This window comes from Lathamus discolor, chromosome 22 (genome assembly GCF_037157495.1).
Source record: "Lathamus discolor isolate bLatDis1 chromosome 22, bLatDis1.hap1, whole genome shotgun sequence".
NCBI lineage: Eukaryota > Metazoa > Chordata > Aves > Psittaciformes > Psittacidae > Lathamus > Lathamus discolor.
The window spans coordinates 1,455,884-1,471,506 of NC_088905.1; the positions used below are offsets into that span (position 1 = coordinate 1,455,884).

Here is a 15,623-nt window from a genome sequence, read left to right on the forward strand (position 1 = left end):
GCCAGTGGGTATCAGTGATGCTGGTGGGCATCAGGGATGCTGGTGGGTATCAGTGATGCTGGTGGGTGTCAGGGATGCTGATGGGTGCAAGCTTCTTGCTTGGTTTTCTCTGCTCAAATACAACACATTCCCTTGAGGAATTGCTCCTGCTTTTCCAAGGCAGGTTACAAATGAAAACTAAAAGATCAATAAGCTCACTTATTTCCTTTTAACCGATCTCCATCGCTTGTGCCGTACACCCCCAAAACCAGGCTTTTTTTGCCCCATTAACTGCTTCTTGCAGCGCATCCTACACGCTCTTAGTACAACTCACCCCTGACTTCCCGGCTGGCTTTCTAGGATCTGGAGAGCATCCCCAGATTCCTTTGGGCTTACTGCTGTGCCTCGCTCCTGCCTGCCCTGCCTGCAGCGCACTCCTCCCTGCCCGCTCCGCTGCCACCATTCCAGTTCTTGTGCTTCCACCAAGTGATTCACACCGGGAGTGGGAGGAATATTGCACAGGAGGAAGCCTCTATTTACAAATAAATATCCCGGTTATCAGGGCAGGGAAGGGAGGGGGAAGCAAGAATCAAGGGAACAACACAACCTTGCCTGCTCCGGGGTCGTCTCCCAGCTTGTTTTCCCTTTGGATGGCTGGAAGGTGACTCACTGGTGCTGGCAGAAGGGATTGGTGGCCCTTTTGTAGGGATAATAGGAAGCTTTGCCCATCTCCGCAGCCACCTTGGGAGAGGCGCTGGAGTTTGTTCTTCCCCAGTGACTGCACCATAGATGGGTGCAAGGGTTGGGGTGGGAAGGCCAAGCCCCAAAGGGTGGGAGCGCTGTGGTCAAACACTTCCACATGGATGGGAGCTGCACTGGAGCGCTTGGGATCTGGGGGTGAAACTCGGTGCTGGGGATACAGGGATCGGCAGCGTTGGGAACAAACAGCTCCCAGCCCCTTCAAAGAGCTGCTTTCAAGTGCTAAGGGGAGATGGTATCACCTGGGAACACCGGGAAGGCTCAAACCGCAGGGCTGGGAGCAGCTCCCGCAGGGACCTGGCTTAACACCGGCACAGCTGCGGGGGGTCCCTGCACCGGGGGGGGTCCATGGGGTCCTCTGCCCCATCTCAGGATGCTCCTAATGTGTCTGTCCATGGGGAATGACCCTCCAAGCGCGATGCACTGCGGCGCTTTGGCCATGGCCATGGTGTTGGTGCCCATCACCCCACCGGGATGTGCTGCCCCCTCCATCCCCATGCAACGTTCCCCCCCCCCGGCTCGATGGGAACCTATGGATTTCGGGATGGCGAAGGCCGGGTGGGAGGTGAGGAAGGGGCATGGGCCAGATGAAGGAATGTGCCTGTGGTCCGCGAGCAATCGGTGCTCGGGGATGCACCGGGGGGGTGCCGTGAACCCCAACCCGGGGGAAGCGGGGTGTGAATGGACGATGGGACCGCTATGGACCAGTCTAAGGAGCCCTTGCCCATGGCAGGGGCTGAGCTTTAAGGTCCCTTTAACCCACCCCGGGCCGTGGCTCTATGGGGACACCGGGCGAACCGGACCCACTTTCGGTATGGGGGGGGGCAACGCAAGAACCGAGCCCCATGGCCCTTGGGGGGGGGGGGGGGGGGGGAGGCCGGGGGTGGCTCCGCCCCGGGGCCGCAGTGGCTGGCGGCGAGTCCGCGCCCATTTCCGCCGGCGCGGAGCCCGGCCCCTCGCCCCGCCGCGCTGCTGGGCACCGCCACCGGCCCCGCACCGGCCCCGGGCCTCGCTGCGGGCCTCGGCTCCCGGACGCACCGACAGCATGGCCGGAGAGGCGGCGGCCGCGCTGGCCATGGGTAGGTGCGGGAATGGGGTGGGGGGGGGAACCGGTACCCCCGTACCCCGAGGCTCCGGTACCCTGGGGCTCCGGGACCGCCGTACCCTGAGCGCCCACCGGCGGCTCAAGGCAGGGGTCGAGCCGCCGCCAGCCCCGTTTGGGGTGGGATTGGAGGGAGGGGGGTGACTGGGGCTGCGCTCCCCAAAACTTTCCCTTCGGCTGGGACGGAGCCCCCCGCGCATCCCGGCGCAGCATCCCTATGGAGGGCTGGAAGGGGAAGGGGGGTGCTGAGTGCGGGGGGGTCACGCTGCGAATCGGTCGCTTAAATCCTCCCGAGTATTTGGCCGCGGTCCCTGCCCGGAGTTCGTTGCTGAACCGCTCCTCGCCTTCGCCACGACGTGGAAGTGCGGCCCCGGCGGGACAAGGAGCCCTCCGGTCCCGTCCGTTTGGGTTAGGGTAGAGGTGAATGAACCGCGGCGTGTTCGGGGCTGGCGCTGGAACGGAGGGGACGTTGTTTGCGGTCTGCGGAACGGGCTGAGGCGGTGGCGAGCGAGACCTGGGGGATGCTGCGATGGGACGGATCCGGACACGCTGCCCAGCCCGGGGATGGGGTCGTTACAGAGAGCGCGGAGCCGGCGGTGGCTGCCGCTTGCCGGGGTCTGTGTGTGTGAGGGGAAGGTGACCCCAGGGCTGGGGCCGGTGTGGGGTAGCGCTCGCTGCGCTGTGGTTGGGGTTGTCCCAAGGGAGCGGTGTGCGTTCCCAGCCTGTGTCGCCCGCAGCACCGGGGCTGGGGGATGAGGCAGCGCCAGCCCGGCGGGGAGAGGCTCTTTGAAGCACTTGGGCTCAGGAAAGTGCCCGGCCTTGGCCCCCCTCCAGCCCTTCTCCTCTCAGCGCGGCCGCTTTGGCTCTGGAGCCGAGGTGCCTCCTCCATCCGCTCCTCCGGGATGGCTCCGTCCGGAGCATCCCTCGCCGCAGGGGCCGGTTGCTCCGTCAGCCCCATCCCTCCTCCTCCGGAGGGTCCGGTCAGCTCGCTCTGGGGATGCCAATGTCCCCTCTGCTCCCTGCTCCTGTGGCTTTGGACCTCTCTAACCCGTTCTAGGGGCTGAGCTGTGGATTTCCCACCTCAATCCCGCATCCAGATGGCTGCTCCCGGCCTCCAGCCTGGGATGGGTCCAAGCCACCCCAGATGCTGCACAGGGAGAGGAGCCCTTTATAAACCACATCAAACCAGAAGCTCGGAGCATCTGCTTGAAGCACAACGGAAAAGGGGAACCTCCTCAGCCCAGCGTCCGTTCACCTGACGGCTGCCAAGGGCTGGTCCGTGAAGCCAAGAGGAAAAGCAGAGCCAAGTGGATGAGGAGGGAAAGCCTGGAGCAGGGAACAGAACCCAGCAGTAACAGGGAGCTCCTCATGAAGAACGGGCGTGAGGCTGAGCCCTTCACTGGTGCCTGGTGGTTAATGGCGTGTTGGGGATGGAGCCGTGTTTGCAAGTTGGGTGAGTTCAGGGGGGCTTTGCTGGCTTGGGGGGGTGGCAAAGAGACCTGCCCAAAGCAGGGGGAGCAGGGGATGGATGGGGATGGGGTTGGGGGCAGCGGCTTGGCTGGTGTGGCCAAGCACGGAGTTTGGGATAAAACCAAAGCAGTGCAGGATGTGATCTTTAAGGTTTGGGAAGAGAGAAACCTGAGCACGGGGCTGGGATGGGATTGATGATAAACAAGCGGATGGACGTGGGCTGCGGGTCCCGGTTGGGCCGGTCACAAGGGTGCGGATGCTCCGTGTCTCCATAGCGTGCCCAGGGTCCCCTCTTAGGAGCCCCTGGAGATGGAAGAGCGCTGGTGCTATACCCGCAAGCCGAGGGAGGTTGGGAGGAGGCACCTCTGGAGCTGAGCAGGGTCCCGGCAGGAGGACAGGGAAGCTGGAATGCCGGAGGGGATGATAGAGCCGCCCGGTGACACAGGGATGAGCCATTTCCCACGTAATGCATATGTGGAGATGCAGTATCGGCGCGAGCAGGAGGATGAAGCATCTTCCAGCCACGAGCTGCTGTGGCAGCACAAAAAGGAAGGAAAACTGGGAAGAAACGGGATATTTCTGATTGAATTCCCATGGGAGGAAAATGCCCGAGGGCTGCGGCGGCGTGGGGAAAGGAGCAGTGGGGACCGATGGGGAGAAGCCGAAACAAGGGATGCTGCTGTGATAACGGAGCTGCTGTGATAACAACTTGGAGCTGCTGGTTGGTGCTGAGCCTTGCTGGATGCGAACCCCAAGGGCTGGTTCATGCATTGGTCTCTCACCCGTCGCCTTTCTGCATGATTTGATGAACTCCATGGTGGAAACTGGGTCAAACCCAGCGAAGGGGCTCTTGGCTTCATCCGGCTTCACCCACCCTGTGGATCCTTGGGGGGTCCCCAGTGCTCTCCATGCCCCCACAAAGGGATGGCTCAGGGGGGCTGTTCTGAGCCTGCCTGGATCTGCAGCCCCTTGAGGTTGGGGTGCGTGGGCATTCCTGCCTGCAGAGGGTTTTGCTGCCTGCACAGCAGCAGCACTTCCAGCCCAGGAAGCGTTTAGGGGTCTGATGGAGCGGTTGCATCAAGGCTGGATCCAGTCCCACTGTGCGGATGCGGGCAGGAGGAGCCATGCAGGCGATGCTGCATGGAGCTGTTAGATGGGAGAGCACGTGGACAGGCTGGTTTCAGTCTGTTCTGGCTATAAAGCGCTCTCACAGGCACCATTGCCTTCTCTTTTTACCAAAACCCATAAATCTTGGGGTGATTTGGGGTAGAAACCCCCAAGCCATCAACCGGGCTCCGCACAGGGACGTGGTCCAACTGACCCCATCTCTCTGTCCTCTCCTTAGGTGTGCTGCTCGCTGCGTGCCATGCGCTGGAGAACACCACAGCAGACCGGAGCGGTGAGTTTGCCGATGGGATGGAGCCGGTGTGATCCCAGTGGGATTTATGGACCAGCCCGGGAGCAGGCAGCAAAGCGCGGGTGTGGGTAAAGCATCGTCATGCCACATGTGTGCTGGATCAGCGGGATGGATGCTCCCGCATCCCATCCACCTCCCTTGGGGATAACAGGTCTCCAGGTGGAATCCTGACCCTGTGGGTGCTTTATCCCTAAGGGAAAACCGGGAAGCAGCGCTCTGCAGTGGGTATTTCCCGTGCTCCGTGTTCGGTGGGGGCTGAATGGACCGTGGTCCCATTAACCATGGCTCCCACAGGGAAGCTGCCGGTGCCTGACGCCGGCTCCCGGCGGCACCGAGCCGGTCACATCCCATAATGCGCCTCATTCATAAAAGCAGCACAATGGGCAGCAGCAGCCAAGAGCCTTTCGCTTCCCCCTGCCCTGCACAGCGCGGGGGTTTGCCATCCATCGGGATGTGAGGCTCCGGAAAGGGCTGTTTGCAGGCAAGGGATGGAAAATCCTCCTTTTGGGGCTGGAAAATGGGATAGTTCAATGGCATCGGTTGGGAAGCGTTAAAGGAAATGGTGTTCCTGCAGTGCCAGGAGGCTTCAGAGCAAAACCCTATGGCAGGGCAGGCACTGCTCAGCCCCTTTCCCAATGGACTGGTGCCCAATGACAGGGGCTGGAGGAAAGGGGCTGCTCCAAGGGGTGCAGCACCAGTTTGGGATCACCTCGTGGATGGGGACAGGGTCCATGGAGGCAGCAGCTTGGGGCTAAGGGAGGATGAAGTAGCTGCAATGTGGCTGGCAGCTGTGAGCGCTCTAAGGCTTAATGCAAGCCAGGACACCCCGGAGCCAGCCCTGGATCCCGGGATGCACTGCCCTGTGCTGATGCTGTCCCCACCGGTGCTACAAAGCCAGGGCATAGCCTCCACTGCTGAGGCTGGGTGCGATGGTGGGCACTGGTATCAGGGATGTGCAAAGCTGTGTTGAGGGCTTGGCTTTTGGGGTTAAAACCCCAAAAAGGGCTATTTTTCATGGGATTAGTCGGGAATCGGGGCAGTCCTGGGATAAAGCAATCCCTAAGGATGGAGGTGTTGGGGTTTTCTGCGCCGAGGCGTGGATTTCAGCAGCGATGCAATAACAGCAGCAATTCCCACCACAAAGCCCAGATCCCAGCTCCTGGCTCCACAAGGATGCTGCCACCACCTCCAACACCTCCAAACCTCCTCTCTCCTCACTATCGGAGACAGGAACATCGGAAACATCCCTGTCTGAGCCGACCCCGCTCCATCTTCCCTTGCTTCACCTCCTCGAAGACCCGGAAGCATTCGGCAGACGTGGGTTTAATTACCCCAGCCTGCCATAAATTCACAGCAACAGGAACTTGAGGTGGCTTTGAAACGACAGCGATCGGATGTGCTTTATACCCAGGCTAATCCGAAAGCAGGATATTTGTTTTCCGTCTCTGCTGCGGAGGATAATTCAAACCAGCGCGGGATATAATGGGAAACAGCATCCCAAAGCCACCGGTCCAGAGCTGCAGCCGGCTCTGGCGTTATTTAACTCTCTCCTCCTCTGTTTTAAGCCTTAAGCTCTTTAGGAAATTCCTTTAGTGCCAACGAGGCTTAGTTTCAGTCCTGCTCTAAGTAGGACCCATCTGAGCTCCTTTGGGTGGTCCTGGCCAGGATGCAGCCGCTGGACCGCATCCTGCTTCGCATCCCCAAAATAAGCCCATCCAGCCCTAAAACAGAGCTGGGGATGCCTGGAAATGCCCCAAAATGCCTTTTTTTTTTTTCCTCTTTTTGCTCCCAGCTCCGGGCCCGCCGGTGGCAGCAGCAGTGAGGTCCCACTTCAATGACTGTCCCGACTCTCACAGCCAGTTCTGCTTCCATGGGACCTGCCGGTTCCTGGTCCAGGAGGACAAGCCGGCGTGCGTGTAAGTGCTGGGAATACACTCCCGCAATCCAAATCCGAACGGGTCCTTTGTGTCTTCCCTTTGGGAAACCCCTAAAACTGGGGGTGAGCATGGATTTGGCAGGCTCTGATTGATGCTCCGGTCCTGGGGATGACGCCGACGCTCTTCCATTGGTGCAGGTGCCACTCGGGGTACGTGGGGACGCGGTGCGAGCACGCCGACCTCCTGGCCGTGGTGGCTGCCAACCAGAAGAAGCAGACCATCACCGCCTTGGTGGTGGTGTCAGTGGTGGCCTCAGCGCTGCTCATCGGCGTCTGCGTGCTCATACAGTAAGTACATGGCGCTGGGGACCTCGGGGGGCCCATTCCAGGGCAGGATGCTGGGATGCAGGCACTGAGCATCCTCTTCTTGCTCCCTTGTAGCTGCTGCCGGCTGCGGAAGCACTGCCAATGGTGCCGGGCGCCCGGGGGAGGCCAGGAGAAGCCGGGTGGGCTCCTGAAAGGGGGAGCCTCCTGTTGCCACACTGAGATGGGTAAGGGGACCGCGGGGCACCACGGTGGGACACCGGCTGCTGGTGTGTAACCGCGCTCCCCATCCCCTTCCCCGCAGGGGTCTGATGGAGCCCCTCGCCCAGGACAGCCCTCGCCGGGGACCAGCGCAGCATCTCCCCTCTGGTTTCCCTCTTTCTTTCTTGGTTGGTTGGTTGGTTTTCCCCCTTGTTTTTGCCTTTATTCCCCCTTTTCCCCACCATGGAAGATGACAAGAAGCGCCCCGGCACAAGATGCGGTCGGCAGCACCATAAGGATGCTGGCAGCAGCATCACCCTCTCCAAAGAGCCAAACCCAGCAACGCGCAACTGGGGTTTTTGGTTGGCTTTTGGGTTTGTTTTTCCTATTTCTTGGATTATTTGGGGTTTTTTTTAACAGCGGAACCCCCCCCCCGCAGGAGGGGGCTTTATTTTTCTATAGAGACAGAGCCCCACGGCAGTTGCTCACTTTGGGGACAGAAATGAGCTTTTTATTAATAATCAAATGAACTTTAATCCTAGGAACCGGTGCTCTAACCTCCCGGCGCAGCCTTTAATCCTCTCCATAGTCTTTTTCTCGTAACCAGCCCGAAGCTTTCATGGTTCACTTTGGTTTTGTTCTGTTTTAAAGTCATGGTTACTCTCATGTCTTCTGTATATGTTGCACTGAAAGTTAATATTTAATGTTTTAATTTATTTTGTGTGGTTAAATTAATGTTGATTTCTATAATATGTTATTGTGATCGGCTGATCTTTTTTTTTTTTTTTTTTTCCCCTAATACCTGGATTAGAGTTATTTAAGTGATATAAAGGACACTTTTTTTCAGAAAACACGTGTTTCAAGGCTCTTTTGGGGGGATATTTGGCAAAGGAGATGCTGGGTGCAAGGGGAGCATCCCCAGGGCGCGGAACTGGTACCCTGGTGATGGGCTCAGTGCTGCTCCCACCATATTGCAGCCCAAACAGGGCAGCACTGATGAGCTGGTGCTGGGTTCAGCCCTGTTTCTCTGTGTTTCCAGCCCAAAACCTGAGGGGAGGGAGGGAGGGAGGGATGGATGGATGGATTAAATGGATGGACGGATGGATAGATGGAGGGATGGGTGGGTGGGTGGGTTGGATGGATGGATGGATAAATGGATGGATGGATAGATGGAGGGATGGATGGATTAAATGGATGGACGGAAGGGTAGATGAAGGGATGTGTGGGTGGATTGGATGGATGGATGAATGGATAAGATGGATGGGTGGATGGATAAATGGATGGCTGGAGGGAGGGAGGGATGGATGGACGGATGGATAGATGGAGGGATGTGTGGGTGGGTGGATTGGATGGATGGATAAATGGATGGACGGATGGATGGATGGATAGATGGAGGGATGGATTGGATGGATGGATGAATGGATAGATGGATGGGTGGATGGATGGATAAATGGATGGGTGGATGGATAAATGGATGGCTGGAGGGAGGGATGGATGGATAGATGGAGGGATGTGTGGGTGGGTGGATTGGATTGATGGATAAATGGATGGAGAGATGGATAGATGGAGGGATGGATAGATGGAGGGATGGATGGATTGGATGGATGGATTAAATGGATGGACAGATGGGTAGATGGAGGGATGTGTGGGTGGATTGGATGGATGAATGGATAGATGGATGGGTGGATGGATGGATAAATGGATGGCTGGAGGGAAGGATGGATGGATGGGCGGGTGGATGGATGGAAGGACGGACTGACAGATGCGGTTGATCCTGTTCCTGCTGCACGGGGAGCAGGGTTGGGTGTGTGTGTGTGTGTGTCCATCCTCACACCAGACCCCGGAGCTCCCAGTGGGGCCCCTCCGCAGGGAGATACCCCCAGTACAGGACCAGGAGGTGCTGCTGGGGGCCCCTCCGCAGCCCGGGTGCGCGCACCCGCGGTCCTGGCCGCATCCAACAGCCCCGCGGATACAGGGACGGGGGGGGGAGCGATGCTTCCTCCCCCCCCCCTCCCCGTGGACCCGCGGCCGCCCCGGTGCCCGTGCCCGGTGCCCGTGCCCGGTGCCCGTGCCCGGTGCCCGTGCCCGGTGCCCGTGCCCGGTGCCCGCGCTGCGCGGCCCCGCTCCGGGCCCGCCCCCGGGGCGGTGTCAGCGCTCGGCGCGGCCGGGCCGCGATGGCGGAGGCGGCGCAGGCCCGGGTGCAGGCGGCGGTGGAGGGCGCGGTGCAGGAGCTGGAGCGGGAGCGCATCCGCGGCCTGCAGGTACCGGGGGGGCCGGGAGGGGGGGACGGGACCGGGCCCGAGGGGGAGCCGCTGCCCCCCCCCTCCCCGTGCCCCACGTGTGTGAGCGCGAGTGCGGCCGGGGCAGAGTCTGACCCCCCCGTGCGGGCCGTGAGCCCCCAGCCCCGTGCGTGCCCCGCACCCTGCGCTCTGCAAGCGCTGTGCCCCCAGCACGTCCTGTGCCCCCCGTCCTGTGCCCCCCAACACGTCCTGTGCCCCCCAACATGTCCTGTGCCCCCCAACACGTCCTGTGCCCCCCCAACACGTCCTGTGCCCCCCAACACATCCTGTGCCCCCCGTCCTGTGCCCCCCAACACGTCCTGTGCCCCCCCAACACGTCCTGTGCCCCCCAACACATCCTGTGCCCCCCAACACGTCCTGTGCCCCCCCAACACGTCCTGTGCCCCCCAGCACGTCCTGTGCCCCCAACACGTCCTGTGCCCCCCGTCCTGTGCCCCTCAATACATCCTGTGCCCCCCAGCACGTCCTGTGCCCCCAGCACATTCTGTGCCCCCCAACATGTCCTGTGCCCCCCCAACACGTCCTGTGCTCCCCAGCACGTCCTGTGCCCCCCAATACGTCCTGTGCCCCCCCAGCACGTCCTGTGCCCCCTCTGCATGTGTTGTGCCCCCACACATTGCCCTGTGCCCCCCCATTGCGTCTCCTGTGCCCCTCCAACACACCCTGTGCCCCCCTAACACGCCCTGTGCCCCCCAATTGCACACCCTGTGCCCCCACACATTGCTCTCTGTCTCCCAACACGTCCTATGTCCTCTATATGTGCCCCGTGCTCCCCCAAGTGCATCTCCTGTGCCCTCCATTGCCCTGTACCCCCCTCATTACCCCATTTCCTCCATTGCCCTGTGCCCCCCATAGCCCCATACTTTGCCCTATACCCCCTTCACAGCCTGTGCCCCCCACATTGCATCTCCTGTGCCCCTCCAGCACCCTGTGCCCTCCACACATGCCTCGTACCCCCCACAACATCCTGTGTCCCCTACACATGCCCTGTGCTCCCCAAGTGCATCTCCTGTGCCCCCCATTACCCTGCATCCCCCATCACACCCTGTGCCCCCCATCACACCCTGTGCCCCCCTTGCCCTGTGCCCCCCATTACGCTGCATCCCCATCACACCCGGTGCCCCCCATCACACCTTGTGCCCCCATTGCCCTGTGCCCCCATTGCCCTGCATCTCCCGTCACACCCTGTGCCCCCCATCACACCCTGTGCCCCCATTGCCCTGCATCCCCCATCACACCCTGTGCCCCCCATTACCCTGCACCCCCATGTCCCCCCTACAGCTGCCATGCACAGGGCACTCCCCCCAAAGGTTTGGGGTGTCCCCACTCACCCCACATCCCCACAGGGCACCATGTTCCGGTGCAGCGCGCGGTGCTGCGAGGACAGCACGGCCACCATGCAGCAGGTCCAGCGCTGCATCGAGCGCTGCCACGCGCCCCTCGCCCAGGCGCAGGCCATCGTCACCGCCGAGCTCGAGAGCTTCCAGGTGAGGACGGGATGGGACGGCCCGGCCCGCGCCGGGACGGGATGCACCGGTACCCACTGACCCCGTTACGTGTGTCCCCAGGACCGGCTGAGCCGCTGCACGCTGCACTGCAATGACAAGGCAAAGGATGCTCTGGATGCAGGGACAGCAGAGACAAGGGTGCGCGGGCAGCTCGACGCCTGCCTGGCTGCGTGCGGTGACGACCACCTCCGCCTGGTGCCCACAATGGCCAAGAAGATGAAGGACAGCCTGGGGGCCCTGCAGCAGTGATGGGGGCCCCCCGTCGCCACCACCCCGCGCTCATTAAAGGCGAGGAGGAGCCCACGTGCTGCGGGGTCGGGGTGCGGGTGCTGCTTGTGTGGGGCTGGCCCCTGTGTGCTCTGTGGGGTGGTGCTTGTGCTCGTGCACGGGTGGCAGCAGGGCAGGGGCGATGGGGCCAGGCTCAAATGGGAGGTTCAGGGTGGATGCAAGGAAGCTCTTCCCTGTGAGGGTGCTGAGGCGCTGGCACAGGGTGCCCAGAGAAGCTGTGGCTGCCCCATCCCTGGCAGTGCTCAAGGCCAGGTTGGACACAGGGGCTTGGAGCAAGCTGCTCCAGTGGAAGGCGTCCCTGCCTGTGGCAGGGGCTGGAGCTGGAGGAGCTTTCAGGTCCCTTCCGTGCTCTGCAGGGGGATGAGCAGCGGATGCGCTGCGGGCTGGGGAGGGGGGGTTGCGGATGTGCCCTGCGCGTGCAGCCCCTGCGTGTGTGCGCGCCGTGGGGTGGCCCCGGTGTCCGCGTGGGGCAGCCCTGCAAGGGTGCAAGGCCCAGGGCGCGTGCACGGCACGAGGCGTGCGCACAGCACGGGGCCACCCGGCGCGCGTGCAGCACAGACTGGCCTCTGCGCGTGCGCCCATGGGTGACCCCTGCGGATGTGCAAGGGCTGGGGTGACCCCACTGTGCACACACTCACACAGACGTGCACACACATGGTCAAACGTGCACACACATGGTCACACGTGCACACGCATTCACACGTGAACACACGTGTTCTTACGTGCATATACATGTTCACACATGCACACACATGTTCTCACGTGCACACATTCTCTCATGCATACACATATTCTCACGTGCACACACATGTTCACCGTGCACACACATGGTCTCACGTGCACACACGGTCTCACATGCACACACTTGCTGACATGCACACATTCACACATGCACACACATGTTCACACGTGCACACATTCATATGTGCACACGTTCTCACGTGCACACATTCACACGTGCACACACATGTTCACACATTCATACATGTACACACATTCTCACGTGCACATGTTCATACGTGTGCACGTTCTCACATGCACACACGTTCTCACGTGCACACATTCACACATGCACACACATGTTCTCACATGCACACACATGTTGTCGTGCATATACGTTCTCATGTGCACACACGTTCACACATGCACACACATGTTCTCACATGCACACACATGTTCTCACGTGCACACACGTTCTCGTGCATACACGTTCTCACGTGCACATACACGTTCACACGTGCACACACATGTTCTCACGTGCACACACATGTTCACACGTGCACACGTTCTCACGTGCACACACGTTCACACGTGCACACACATGTTCACACATGCGCACACATGTTCTCATGTGCACACACGTTCTCGTGCACACACGTTCTCACGTGCACATACACGTTCACACGTGCACACACATGTTCTCACGTGCACACACATGTTCACATGTGCACACACGTTTTCACGTGCACACACGTTCACACGTGCACGCACATGTTCTCACGTGCACACGTTCACACGTGCACACACACGTTCACACGTGCGCACACATGTTCTCACGTGCACACGTTCACACGTGCACACACATGTTCTCACGTGCACACACATGTTCTCACGTGCACACACACGTTCACACGTGCACACACACATTCTCACGTGCACACACATGTTCTCACGTGCACACACACGTTCACACGTGCACACACATGTTCTCACATGCACACACACGTTCACACGTGCACACACACGTTCACACGTGCGCACACATGTTCTCACGTGCACACACGTTCACACACACGTTCACACGTGCGCACACATGTTCTCACGTGCACACACATGTTCTCACGTGCACACACGTTCACACGTGCACACACATGTTCTCACGTGCACACACATGTTCTCACGTGCACACACGTTCTCACGTGCACACACGTTCACACATGCACACACACGTTCACACGTGCACACACATGTTCTCACGTGCACACACATGTTCTCACGTGCACACACGTTCTCACGTGCACACACGTTCACACGTGCACACACATGTTCTCACGTGCACACACGTTCTCACGTGCACACACATGTTCTCACGTGCACACACATGTTCACATGTGCACACACGTTCTCACGTGCACACACATGTTCTCACGTGCACACACACGTTCACACGTGCACACACATGTTCTCACGTGCACACACATGTTCTCACGTGCACACACATGTTCTCACGTGCACACACACGTTCACACGTGCACACACATGTTCTCACGTGCACACACATGTTCTCACGTGCACACACGTTCTCACGTGCACACACGTTCACACGTGCACACACACGTTCTCACGTGCACACACATGTTCTCACGTGCACACACACGTTCTCACGTGCGCACACATGTTCTCGCGTGCACACACATGTTCTCGCGTGCACACACGTTCACACGTGCACACCCGGGCTGCGCCGGGGGCTCCTGCCGGCCGTGCCGCCGTATTTCCCGGTGTAGCCGCGCGCCCCTCCCTGCGCTGCCCCCACCGCGCAGCCATGCTGCGCTGCTGCTCGCGGCAGTACGGTAGCGGCCCCGCGGGCGGTGATTGGCTGCCGGGGAGGGCGCGAGGAGCGGCGGGAAGGCAGGGCGGGAGGGGGACCAAGGCTGGTCCGCCATTGGCTAGCGGGGGAGCGGTGCGGCGGGCGGCGTGGTGACGTCGGGGCGCGGCGCGAGCGGCAGCGTGAGGGGAGCGGGGTCTGAGGAGCCGCCATGAGCAAAGCACACCCGCCCGAGCTGAAGAAGTGCGGCCGGGAACGGGAACGGGAACGGGAACGGGAACGGGAACGGGAGGAGAAGGGGGCTCGGGAGGGGACGTACAAACGGGGCCCGGCGCGATCCGCAGTCCGCCGGTGTCCCGGCGTGCACCGCGGGTGCGCCGGTGTCATGGCGGCGGGGACGGGTCGCGGTGATGGCGGTGCCCTGCTCGGCTCAGCCGCCGCCGTTCTCTCGTTGCAGGTTCATGGACAAGAAGCTGTCATGTGAGTCCCGGAGCTGCTCCCGGCCCCGAGCCGTCGTTGCCGCGGGTGTCGGCGGGGTAAAGGGGCTGCGCGGCCGCGGGAGGAAGGGGGGCGGTCGTGGTGCCCCCGTCATGGTTCGCTGTGGTGGGGACCGTGCGCTGGTGCTGCTGCGCAGCGAGGGCCGGAGTGGGCCCTGACTGGTTTCAGCCTTCAAAACCCATTCATTCGGATCAATATTGATTTATAATTCGGACTCCTCTTCAAAATCCACTCATTTGGGTCAGTATTGATTGAAAATTCACGCTCCTAAACTCTTAAAATGGTCTTCTTGCAATGCTGGACGTGATAAGGAAGATTCTGCTTCCCAAAGGGTGCTCAGGCGTTGGAACAGGCTGCCCAGGGCAGGGCTGGCATCACCGACCCTGCAAGTGTGCACACACCGTGGAGCCAATGCCCTCAGTGCCATGGGTTAGTGGTGGCCTTGGCAGTGCTGGGTTAATGGTTGGAGTTGATGAGCTTACAGGGCTTTCCCAGCCTGATTGATTCTGTGATGCTCTAAATGCCTCTGATTAACAATAGAACCTCCCTCCCTGTGGCCCCACTCCGTTTCAAAGCCACACTTCCGGTGAGAAAACACGGAATCCTCCTATCCAGCGCTTTTCCCTTCTCTGATTGTGCTCCCAATTTCTCATAGTGAAGTTAAATGGTGGCCGACACGTCCAGGGGATCCTGCGGGGGTTTGATCCCTTCATGAACCTGGTCATTGATGAGTGCGTGGAGATGGCACCAGGCGGACAGCAGAACAACATTGGCATGGTGGTGAGTGCTGTGGGAAGGGCACGCTCAGCCTGTAGCTGGTGTGTGGAAAACAACCTGGATTTCAACAGCATGGAATAACCTAGGAGGTTTTAGACTTAAATCATTCAGTGTTCATCTGCTGGGGAGGAAAATCCGTGGGAATTCTTGGTGCAGCATCAGCTTTTTGGGATAATAAATGGGAGGGAGGGTGCTGAGTGTGCTGCATCTCACTAGCTGCTCTGAACTTGTGCTGTTAGGTAATAAGAGGAAACAGCATCATCATGCTGGAAGCATTGGAACGAGTATAGCACCAGGGAAACCCTCGTTGTTACCAGCTGTAACCAGCCCTGACCAACCTGCTCTGTTTACTCCTTGAATCTGCCATGAAGCACCCTGAGCATAAACTTATTTTTGTTTTGTTAAATAAATTTTGTAATGGTTGACATAAATTAAGTTGTACTTTTATGTTTTGGGGGGTGTAACAGGGCAGCTGAAGCATTGTTGGCCTTTGGGATGGATGTTCCACATTTAAAGACAGGGAAAGCTCTCGGGAGGTGGGATTTATCAAAGCAAGTGTGAAATTGATGCTACTTTTGG

General features: G+C 59.9%; 3 protein-coding genes across 8 annotated transcripts; all 3 read left to right on the forward strand.

Annotated features, from left to right (window-relative positions):
* The first annotated feature begins 1,686 nt into the window (after nucleotides 1-1,686).
* On the forward strand, nucleotides 1,687-7,957 carry TGFA (transforming growth factor alpha). Of its 4 annotated transcripts, XM_065659256.1 has the most exons (7): nucleotides 2,095-2,436; nucleotides 2,938-3,293; nucleotides 4,656-4,709; nucleotides 6,520-6,643; nucleotides 6,802-6,951; nucleotides 7,045-7,154; nucleotides 7,232-7,957. In XM_065659256.1, the coding sequence occupies exons 1-7, from the start codon at nucleotides 2,405-2,407 to the stop codon at nucleotides 7,237-7,239; spliced, it is 834 nt and encodes a 277-aa protein (XP_065515328.1). In that variant the 5' UTR covers nucleotides 2,095-2,404; the 3' UTR covers nucleotides 7,240-7,957. The 4 variants fall into 4 exon arrangements, with proteins under 4 accessions (XP_065515329.1, XP_065515330.1, XP_065515328.1 ...); XM_065659258.1 differs by lacking the exon at nucleotides 2,095-2,436 and adding an exon at nucleotides 1,692-1,817 and having other exon boundaries at nucleotides 7,045-7,957; XM_065659255.1 differs by having other exon boundaries at nucleotides 7,045-7,957.
* Nucleotides 7,958-9,265: 1,308 nt separating this feature from the next.
* FAM136A (family with sequence similarity 136 member A) lies at nucleotides 9,266-11,185 on the forward strand. Its single transcript, XM_065659404.1, has 3 exons — nucleotides 9,266-9,389; nucleotides 10,775-10,915; nucleotides 10,997-11,185. The coding sequence occupies exons 1-3, from the start codon at nucleotides 9,303-9,305 to the stop codon at nucleotides 11,183-11,185; spliced, it is 417 nt and encodes a 138-aa protein (XP_065515476.1). The 5' UTR covers nucleotides 9,266-9,302.
* A 20-nt stretch (nucleotides 11,186-11,205) lies between these two features.
* SNRPG (small nuclear ribonucleoprotein polypeptide G) lies at nucleotides 11,206-15,475 on the forward strand. 3 transcript variants are annotated; one of them, XM_065659406.1, is made up of 4 exons: nucleotides 11,206-11,224; nucleotides 14,227-14,249; nucleotides 14,923-15,047; nucleotides 15,284-15,475. In XM_065659406.1, the coding sequence occupies exons 2-4, from the start codon at nucleotides 14,231-14,233 to the stop codon at nucleotides 15,332-15,334; spliced, it is 195 nt and encodes a 64-aa protein (XP_065515478.1). In that variant the 5' UTR covers nucleotides 11,206-11,224; nucleotides 14,227-14,230; the 3' UTR covers nucleotides 15,335-15,475. The 3 variants fall into 3 exon arrangements, with proteins under 3 accessions (XP_065515478.1, XP_065515477.1, XP_065515480.1); XM_065659405.1 differs by lacking the exon at nucleotides 11,206-11,224 and adding an exon at nucleotides 13,908-14,012; XM_065659408.1 differs by lacking the exons at nucleotides 11,206-11,224; nucleotides 14,227-14,249 and adding an exon at nucleotides 14,324-14,696.
* Nucleotides 15,476-15,623: the final 148 nt, after the last annotated feature.

What these genes read in the sequence shown, in the direction of transcription:
- TGFA (XM_065659255.1), top strand. Translation starts at nt 2,405, where the DNA reads ATGGGGTCGTTACAGAGAGCGCGGAGCCGGCG. An exon ending in CAGAGAGCGCGGAGCCGGCG is followed by an intron (nt 2,437 to 2,937) that starts GTGGCTGCCGCT and finishes TCCCGCATCCAG; the next exon opens with ATGGCTGCTCCCGGCCTCCA. An exon ending in GAGGACAAGCCGGCGTGCGT is followed by an intron (nt 6,644 to 6,801) that starts GTAAGTGCTGGG and finishes CCATTGGTGCAG; the next exon opens with GTGCCACTCGGGGTACGTGG.
- FAM136A (XM_065659404.1), top strand. Translation starts at nt 9,303, where the DNA reads ATGGCGGAGGCGGCGCAGGCCCGGGTGCAGGCGGCGGTGGAGGGCGCG. An exon ending in AGCGCATCCGCGGCCTGCAG is followed by an intron (nt 9,390 to 10,774) that starts GTACCGGGGGGG and finishes ACATCCCCACAG; the next exon opens with GGCACCATGTTCCGGTGCAG. An exon ending in CCGAGCTCGAGAGCTTCCAG is followed by an intron (nt 10,916 to 10,996) that starts GTGAGGACGGGA and finishes GTGTGTCCCCAG; the next exon opens with GACCGGCTGAGCCGCTGCAC.
- SNRPG (XM_065659405.1), top strand. Translation starts at nt 13,981, where the DNA reads ATGAGCAAAGCACACCCGCCCGAGCTGAAGAA. An exon ending in CATGGACAAGAAGCTGTCAT is followed by an intron (nt 14,250 to 14,922) that starts GTGAGTCCCGGA and finishes AATTTCTCATAG; the next exon opens with TGAAGTTAAATGGTGGCCGA. An exon ending in AGAACAACATTGGCATGGTG is followed by an intron (nt 15,048 to 15,283) that starts GTGAGTGCTGTG and finishes TTGTGCTGTTAG; the next exon opens with GTAATAAGAGGAAACAGCAT.